This window comes from Phocoena phocoena, chromosome 15, assembly GCF_963924675.1.
Source record: "Phocoena phocoena chromosome 15, mPhoPho1.1, whole genome shotgun sequence".
Taxonomy (NCBI): Eukaryota; Metazoa; Chordata; class Mammalia; order Artiodactyla; family Phocoenidae; genus Phocoena; species Phocoena phocoena.
The window spans coordinates 6,203,353-6,212,793 of NC_089233.1; the positions used below are offsets into that span (position 1 = coordinate 6,203,353).

Consider the following 9,441-nt stretch of genomic DNA (forward strand, 5'->3'; position numbering starts at 1 on the left):
TTTCTGGCTGATGAGTAAACGCTGTGAATTCTGTGGTTACAAGCTCATTGTCACACCTCCTTGACTATAAAATGGGTTCCTTGGTTTAAGGTATATCCAGTGGATAAGGCATCCTATAAGCCCTCAGATGACGGTGTGGATGGAGGCAAAGCAGTCAGGGAAGACAAACCCATATTCAGAGCATGTATCGATTCTGGTGTGATAGTTCCCTTCTTTTGTATCTATCCATGCCTAGTGCAGTGGTGGGCATGTGGGAAGGAGTAGTGAAGTGTTCAACCCCTTGGGAATAGTGGCTCCTACATTTTCTTTAAAGCAATATAGTGTAAGTTAAAAATCATAGATTTTGTGAGTTCGTTGTTTCCACTTGCATCATCTGAATAACGGTTGAAAGAAAATTGTGCTCAAGAGCAAAACAGTAGCTACTGTTTCTTACCATCCTTTGTTAGGGATTGGTGCCTATTGGTGGGACATGGACTCTTAAATGGGTGCCTCCTGAGGACCTCTCGCTGGAGAAAACTGCCCGAGTCGGGCAAAACTTAGACAGAGATGCACCACTGTCATAGTTTGTTCACCTCTGCTGTAGGAATGCAACACTCTGCTGAGAGCTACAGCCTGTGGGGAAATGGCAACTCAGGAAAGAACCTCAAACTTATAGCTATCCTAGAACATTAGAAGAGCTTGAAATGGTGCCCAATTCTTGAGCTTGTTTTACAGAACAGCAGGTAAAGGAACAACTTGTTTAAAAAACCCTCTGCTGGGCTCCTCTGGTGGCACAGTGGTTGAGAGTCTGCCTGCTGATTCAGGGGATGCGGGTTTGTGCCCCGGTCCGGGAAGATCCCACATGCTGCGGAGCGGCTGGGCCCGTAAGCCATGGCCGCTGAGGCTGCGCATCCGGAGCCTGTGCTCCGCAACGGGTGAGGCCACAACAGTGAGAGGCCCGCGTGCCGCAAAAAAAATAAAATAATAAAATAAAATAAAAAACCCTCTGCCTTCACTGAACAAGCTCGCTTAAATTATTTTTTTCAAGTTACACACCCTCCAAGCTTCATGTAGCCTAGATAATATACCACGAGATTCCTCAACTACCCCTATAGATAACACCTCTGTCATATGAGTGGCTATAGTAACAGGGACTAAAGCTGTTTTTCAGAAACTTGGAGTCAGCTCTTGTCCAGTTCAAGCTGGCTAAGACTGGTTGGGACCACTGATCCTAAAACTCAGCCTGTGCAGGTGTCTGACGAATGAACTTTTGACATCAGAGGGCCAAAAACTCGAAGCTCAGATCATGCTAAGTGCCTGCAATTTTGAACATGCATCCCATTAAGAAGCCTGTAACTCAGATATGCCTTTGCAGAACACTGATTACCTCACCTTTCCCCAACTTCCTATCACCTTACCCCACACTTAAGACCAACCTGCTTTATCCAATAAAAATCTCAAGCCCCTCACCTTCAGGGAGGTGGATCTGAGATTTGTTCTCCTATCTCCTCACTTGGCTTCCGTGTTAATAAACTCTGCTGCAAACCTCAGTCTCTCAGTGTTTGGCTTGCTGCCCATTGGGCAAACGAACCTGGTTCATAACAAGTTGTTAATGACAAGCAGGAAGTAATGTGTCATCTGTTGTCCCAGGGATTGCAACAGGAACAATGGACATCACCAGGAGGTATAGTTCTGTTCAACACAAAAAAAAACTTCCTAATTGGAGCTGTCCAACAAGCAATTGACCAAGCAGTGCATTTTTTTTTAAGCAGTGCATTTCCTATCCGTGTTGCTGACTTCATTGTGACAGAGATACTATAGACTAGAGAGATTGTGTCATAGTAGGAAGTTGCTGTAGATTTATGAGATACTCAAGGAGAGAAAGGGAAGGCATATCAGAATCTCCCAGAGGCTCATGTAATTTGAAAAAGCATGGAGAATGTCACACTTGATTTTTCTTATATTTAACTGTAAATGTCAAATATCATTAAAGGGTAAATATCTGATTTGTGAGCTTAAACAAAGGAGTAGTACCTAAAGTCCCTTCCAAATCACTGTTTTGATTCTTTAGTCGACTTGCCAGTCCCTGGCGGACCTAGTCCCACCACAAGACATCACATTCTCTAAGGATGCAGGAGGTCCTAATGCCCTAGGGGCTTCTGTGCTAGCCCTGGGCCTGCCTGTCCACGTGCACCGTGCTTTACCCATCCCTCCTTCTGCAGAGTCCCGTCTTTCCACCAGGAACACAGCTCTTTCCCAGTCTCTCTTCCACTCCAACTTGCTCAATGCCCCCACCTTCCCCCAAGAACCGTATTATGTTTCGATCCTGTGATTTTCTGAGGTTCTCATATAACCGAAGCGCCTTCAACCCTGGCTGTAATCAGCGTATTTTGTACCCCTGTGCTAGTTCCCGAACGGCTGACTCATGGAGGTCGGACCACTAGGTTGGACATTTCGTCTTCATCCCCGACACGCACCCCCGCGGAAGAGCCACCACCCCGCGGGGAGTCTCGAAGGTTGGCTGCAGCCAGGGAAGGGAAGGCGGGGCCGCCTTCCCAAGTCCGGGGCTGTCGCGGTCACTACCGATGTACTGGCTACAGAGCGGCCAGCGGGGGTCAGCAGGGAGGGTGAGACCAGCAGAAGGACGTGGATGGAAAAGCCTCACAAACAAGCCTTAGCGACTTGCACCCGCTTATCCGGGTCCCGCGTCCGGGGCCCTCATCCGGGGCCCTCATCCGGGGCCCGCCCTGCCCTCAGCCATCGGACTCCGCCTCCGGAAGTACCACAGAGAAGCGCCGGCCTCCGAGCAGCCTAGAGCGACCCCCGGAAGGCTGTGGTGGCCCCGTGAGCCAGGGTGTCCGCTACCGGACGGCCGACCGGCCCGCCCCTCCGCTTGGTGAGTCCCCGGAAGGCGTTCTGGGGTCGCGGTGGGTTGGCCGCTTGTTTAGCCTCCCGGGGAGGAGGACTCTCCCGTCCCCGGCTGACTGCGGTTCCCGTCCCCAGGGGCGCGCGGGGCCGGGGTGCGAGGGCCCGTGTCTCTTCAGTCAGGGTTCGCCCCGACACCCCGCGGACGGAGGGCCCCGCCGTCAGGACCCGGTGACCGTTCCCTGCTGTGAGCTGGGTTTCTGGGGCCCGCTTCGCCCTTTGGGGACCGTGTCTTGACCTAGCAGGGAAGTGGGAGGAGGGCAGCGCCGGGCGAGGCCTTCTGAGGGCCGGGCGCGAGGGCCCTTTCTGAGGGTGTGGAAAGGGGACGGAGCGCTGCCGCGTCCTTGGGTGTGAAGGACAACCAGTCAGACCTGTTAGAGTCGCAGCCCTTCCCTGGCTTACTGTCAGGATTGTGGGAAAGGCCTTGCCACCTAGTCTGAGTTATCGAAGGGTCTGACCCTCCAGAGTGGAACTTGGTTATCAGTTAAGGCCATTCAGTAATTCAGAGTGGGCTGCCAGTGTTTACCAAAAAATTCGTAGGGGCCTGCTTTTAAAAAATTACGAGTATCGGAACTAGTGTGTTTCTCTGGGTGCATACCCGAACCTTGAAAGAAGTTTGTAAGTGTCAAGTATTTTCAATTTACACAGAAAATTTTAGGCTATTAAATTGCGTTTCCTTGATTTAAAAAAATTCCACAAATTCTGGATTAGTGGAGTTCAAATAAACTGCATACTTGGACCATATGACTTGGTTCTTAAATATCTGAAAGTGAATAATGTCCATTTTTCTTCCTGCTGTTTACTTCAGGTGGTTAATCATCATTAACTATTTTCATTGTGTCTACAGTGTGCAGGATACTTTGCTAAGTCCTGAGAATGGAAAATGATGGGTTGTTTTAACTTGTTACAATAATTTCTCCTAATCTCAACCCCGCAGTGATGGTCATCGTCCTCCAGAACAGGGATGGAGGAAATATCGGCCCAGGAAGCAGCAGGATCTCCAAGGGTCCAGTTTCAGCCTTTGGAGACCCACTCTGAGGGTCTGTCCCCAGAGCCTCAGTTCGCGCAGGACACCGACATGGAACAGGGACTCACTGGGGGTAAGGCAGAGAGAGCACTTCCATCTGGGAGAATGGGAGTGCAGAGGGGCTCCTGGGCCTGGTATGAGAGAGGCCAGGGATTTCAGTGAGAGATTGCTCCCTAGAGGGAGGTCTTGAAGGGAGGCACAGGCGCCACTCAGTCCAGTCCTGATCTGGGCCCCTCTGTTGAGGTCAGCCTGTCCTTTAATAGGCCGAGTGGTCTTCGCTCACTCTGCTCTGGCTGTTTCTCCTTCATGCAACTTTCACTTCATCCCAGTTATCACATTCAGAATAATTTCTAAGAAATGCTGCTTTTGCCGCACCTCACCGCCCTTGCCTTGCTTTCACTTCCTCTCAGATTTAGGGCCTGTCCCTCCCCCTGTTCCCTTAACTTAGTTTCTTCCCTCCTTGACCTTTTGTGCTTTGCCAGCTGCCATTCTGTTGCAACAGCAGTGTTCGTGACTAATCTAATTTTGATCAAGAAAACAACCATCTAATTCCTTGGTTGAGCCCAATGGATACATATCACATATTGACCGTAAAATAACAATGTATACATATCACATATTGACCACAAAATTACATTTTTCTGTATTATAGAGAGAGGTTGATCTGTCTTGTACTGCCTTTGTCTTGTATGAGTTTGTATGAGATTACTTGTGCCGACTGCAGTGCCTGAAATAACTTGTGTGTCAGGAACACCAGCTGAGTGCCATGGTGCATGGAGTGCTGTGGAGCATCGTGAGAGTGTGGAAAGGATTATGAGGAAACAGATGACCACTCCTTATTCTAGAGGGCCTTACACACTGGTTGCAGAGACAGTGCCCAGTCTCAAAAGAAAGGCTTAATGGAGTTTACAGAACAGTGTCTGGGAGAGGGTCAAAAGTCTACTAAATAACTGTGGCTCTGGATGAGCCACTGCAAATCTTTATGCTTTGCTTTGCCCATTTGCAAAACAGGTAACAGTGCTTACCCTTCTGTTAGAGGTATGTCATGTCATGGAATAATGTACAATATGAGATTTCATAATAAAATCCTGTATCACGGGTCTAAGCATGTGTAAGGAGGGCATGCAGGTGCTGAGAAGGTGCAGAACATGGTCAATACCTGATAAACGTTCGTTGGTTTTGCCGTAATGTTGATGTGAGGAAGGGTCCCACTGACTCTCTCTTCCGTAAGGGAGCCCTGGGGAAGGGCTGCTCTCACTCTTGGCTCCTTTCTCCTCCCTCAGCTCCACCTGTCCCCCAGGTGCCTGCTCTTCCCCACGAGGGAAGCCCAGGAGACCAGGCAGCTGCGCTCCTAACAGCCAGGTACCAGGTGAGCTGAGGAACCCTCTGCTTTTCCTCAGGGACTATTGCTGCTGATTGAGTGTGGTCCTTTCCTCATCCCATCCATAAACCTTTCCTGAATTTTTTTTTTTTTAATAGACCCCAGGTTGGGTGCTGATCATCTTCAGAGACCTGGACTTCACAGAAACCACCTTTCCATCTCCCCAATACCACCAGCAAACACTTCCTTTATCCTTGGTGTAGTCATGGGCGCTTATTAGATGTTAAAGGGTTGTGGAACCTATTTCCTAGATTCTACTCTGTTCTCCCTCCTTTCCACCATAAATGCACCCTGCAGACCCTCTGTATCATCTCCTTCATTCTCTGGCCATGATGCTGTGGTGGCCTCCTTCCCCAGAGCAGCCAGGCTGTGTTATTTCAGGAGTTTGTGACATTCGAGGATGTGGCTGTGCACCTTACTCGAGAGGAATGGGGATGCCTGGACCCTGTTCAGAGGGCTCTCTACAGAGAAGTGATGTTAGAGAATTATGGGAACCTGGTCTCACTGGGTAAGGATTGCCTTTCTTATTATTCAGTTTACCGCTTAGGATTTCTTTACTTCCTTGTTTTTGAGTAGGTGTGAGGTCTCTGAGTGTGGCTCAGATCCCCGGTCGTAGAACCTCCGATTCCTCCTTCTTTAAGGTCGTCTCCTCTGGGAGTGGGTTTTCTTCGGAGGTTTCAGGAGGAGACATTCTACTCCTTAACCTCAGTTAATGTTTCTTGCTTTTGTGGGGCATCTGTTCCCTGTTAGAAAAGGGAAACTTGCTGGTGCTTTGCAAGTTCTCACTTTCCCTATCTTTTCCTTTTTTGTGAGAGAGACTCTAGGGCCTCTCAACCCACAACCAGACACTTTCCTTCCTGGTAATTCAGTGCCCCTGTTTCCCATTTTTCTCAGAAGAAGAAATGCCTTTTTTTTTTTTAAGATAGGCTAACGTCTTTGTTGAATAATCCCTCACCTCTTAAGATCCCTAAATTCATCTGCAAGTAGGCAGAATTTGAGAGACTTGATTTCAAGGCATGACTCACTGCGAGTACATTTCAGTGAGTCACCCAGAAGGTAATCCTGCGTAACCTCACCCGAGCTGCAGAAGTCTCAGACTTAGACCGAGTCTCTCCTTTGTCATTTGGATGGTGCAGTTGGTAGCTGAGATTAGACAACCTGTGGTGTTGTAGAGAAGGATCGGTGGGAGTTGTCGGCATCCCCCTCGGTGTGAGCATTGCTCCTCTTTCTTTTTTTGCCTGTCTCTGCTGCTCTTTTCTTTGTTATGTATGTATGTACTTAATCATACTTTTTCTTTTCTCTTTCTCCCTCTCTCTCTCTTTTTTTTTTTTTTTAACTCTTTTTTGCTTTGCCTGTGCTGGTGGCATCCAGGGTGTTGTTTTGTCTCCTTGATTACACTCAGGATTAAAGAGGTCTTCTTATCTGTGGGGAGGCAGCCTGCCCACTGGGAAGGTTTTTAGTATGTTTTCCATTCCTGGCTCTTTGATCTTCGTAGGCATACTTCTCCGCCTTCCCACCACCCGGATTCATAGTGTGAATTCCTGCCCGGCCCTGAGTCATACCCAGGCAAGTGCTTTCTCTGGAGAAACACTTGCAGTCCTTTCAGCAGGAATCTCCAGGAGATGGCCCAGGTATCGGCTTCCCATCGATAGTGCTCGTCCCTGCTCGGAAACTCCTTTTCTACGGTTATGAGATGTTACACTTGATTGATGGAGTAGATGCTTCTCAGGATGCCACCACTATGTAAAATTGCAGCTCCTCAGATGACCTTTGATAAATTTCAAAGGGCCAAGGAAGCCCTCCGTTGCAACCAGAATTTTGAACCCTGAATTCTGAGCTCAATCAGAAGCCATGGTTGGTGGTCATCGACTTGTGTTCTCAGAAACCACAAAGTTCGACTCCAGCTCTTCGGTTATGATCTTTTCATGTTATTTTAGACTGTGGAACATACACTGTGTGCCCCTCCTTTTCTATAGTGAACATGACCTGCCCCTTCTGTTGCCTAAATCTCCTGAGACCCCTGGGCCTTTCTAACGTTCTAGTCTTTTGCTTCCTTTAAATCCCTGTGGCCCCCTCCAGGGTTCTGCCTTCGTCCCGTTTATTCTTTGTGGGGCTGTACAGATTGATGGGTTTATATGACCTTTCCTGGTCAAGTGTTCCTTAGCCTTTCCTCAATGGAACGGAAAGGCTGTCTTTCCTTCAGGCTGTCAAATTGAATGTATATTCAACAACTTGTAAATTGTAAAGTGATATGTAATTGTAAATTACTGTTAATATCTAATAATTACATAATTTCCAACAGTTAACCTGTCTACTTTTTGGAGTAAAGAAACTTCTTAGTAGTTCAATCAGCCTAACAGCACAGCATACTGTTAGACTGAATTTTATCCCATTTCCTCTGTCATCTCTGCACATACACAGGACACATATGCACACTCACACATGCTGGGCACAATTATGTAAAAGAAGCCCTCCTACTCAACTTGTTTTTGTGACCAAGTCAGCAGCCTCTCCTTAGTAATTATTTTTTACAATCTTTAGGAAGTAATTTTCATATTTGGGGGTTCAGCAAACTCCACTTGAAATTGAAGTTTATACACTTAGTTAACTTAGCTTAATGTTTTGTGTTGTAAAATAAGGACTTTATAATTCAGTCTCTGATTTAGCAGCCCTGTTTTCCAGTTCATACCTTTTTCCCATGATAGTAGCTCTGAGTTGTATTTGTCACAGATATCAGAACTTTGGTCTTTTGGTTAAGTGCTTCCACTACACAATAATAAATATACAGAGTATGAACAGAGTAAAAGAATAAAAAAGTAGGTAAAAATTTTCATTACCAAATCTAAAAAGAAGCATATACTGTTGCCAGTGAGTGAATTACTGGCTTGGGGGTCATACCCAAAGGGAAGTCGTCTGTGACTTAGTGCTGGAGATTAATAAGACTGGGAAAAAAGCTTGGTTTACAACTCACATGGGGCAGTGTGGCAGGTACCCTGTTAGGTGACAGCATTAGAAAGCTGCTTCCCAGAACTCTACTGGATGGTGAGTGAGCTGATAAATCAGGAATGTTTGGCACATACCCCTTGCTTTTTGAAGTTGATGTCGTGAGGGCAAAAATGATTTTGTATAGAATGTCTTTCACTACCACAGTTGTTCACTACTGAGCAACCAGTATGTTACTAAGTACTTAACATATCTCATTTAATCCTTACCATAACCCTGTGAGCAGGTATTATTCTGTTTTATACCCGAGGCTAAGAGGAGTTAAGTGATCCATCCAGGGACAAAGCTAGGCTATGGACTCTGATCTGACTCTGAAGCCCACGCTTTTTCACTGTTTTGTGCCTTAGGACAGTTAGTCCAACCACATATAGTGTTTTTTTATATTTTTATGGCTCTGTACTATGATGGTAATTTAAAATGGCCACAATAAATTGGACAGACAGACATGAGGTTGTACAGTTTGGGAGCAGAAAGGGCATGCATTCAAGAAAAAGTAAAATTGTTAGAGGATACATTCCATTATAATAGGTACCTACACAGGAACAATATAGCTAAGGAGAGATTTTATTTGTGTGTTTATTAAGGACCAGGAAGAAAAGCATGCAGCTTTCAGATGGCTAAAATCTTAGCACAGCACTGGTATAGGCAACAAACAATGAGGTAAATTTTAAATGTTATTTTTAAAGATCAGATTAAGTTAAAAATAAATCTAATTAGAAAACTGTCAAGGTTTCAATTTTAAAAATCAAAATGTTTTAATAAAAAATTAATTTTAGATAGGAAAAATTTCAAATTTTGATAGGAAAAATGCATATTTTGAAAGCGTAGATTTTTGACTTAAATCTAGGAAAAAGGCATTCAGGCCAGTAGTAAGAAAACCTGCTTTAATGCTTTCTGTGACCCTTAGTATAGATTGGAAAGAATGTTAACTGTGGGTTCCATTTACCATCTGTGACTGAGCAGATATTTAAACCGATTATAATGACGTTTCCATCTATAAAACAAAAAATAATGTCTGCTTCCTGGGTTGTGTCAAGGCTTAAATCAGGTTATGTGCGTAAGCACCTGGCTTGTGCTGGTTACTTACCAGCACATGTTCTTTCCGAAGGGGCAGCAAGTGGTGGGA

General features: G+C 46.0%; 1 protein-coding gene across 2 annotated transcripts; it reads left to right on the forward strand.

Annotated features, from left to right (window-relative positions):
• Positions 1–2,882: 2,882 nt before the first annotated feature.
• ZNF655 (zinc finger protein 655) lies at positions 2,883–7,613 on the forward strand. 2 transcript variants are annotated; one of them, XM_065892864.1, is made up of 5 exons: positions 2,883–3,091; positions 3,842–4,004; positions 5,215–5,300; positions 5,694–5,820; positions 6,808–7,613. In XM_065892864.1, exons 2-5 carry the CDS (start codon positions 3,869–3,871, stop codon positions 7,002–7,004), a joined length of 546 nt encoding a protein of 181 aa, XP_065748936.1. In that variant the 5' UTR covers positions 2,883–3,091; positions 3,842–3,868; the 3' UTR covers positions 7,005–7,613. The 2 variants fall into 2 exon arrangements, with proteins under 2 accessions (XP_065748936.1, XP_065748938.1); XM_065892866.1 differs by lacking the exons at positions 2,883–3,091; positions 5,215–5,300; positions 5,694–5,820 and having other exon boundaries at positions 3,869–4,004; positions 6,808–7,004.
• The last annotated feature ends 1,828 nt before the right edge of the window (positions 7,614–9,441 follow it).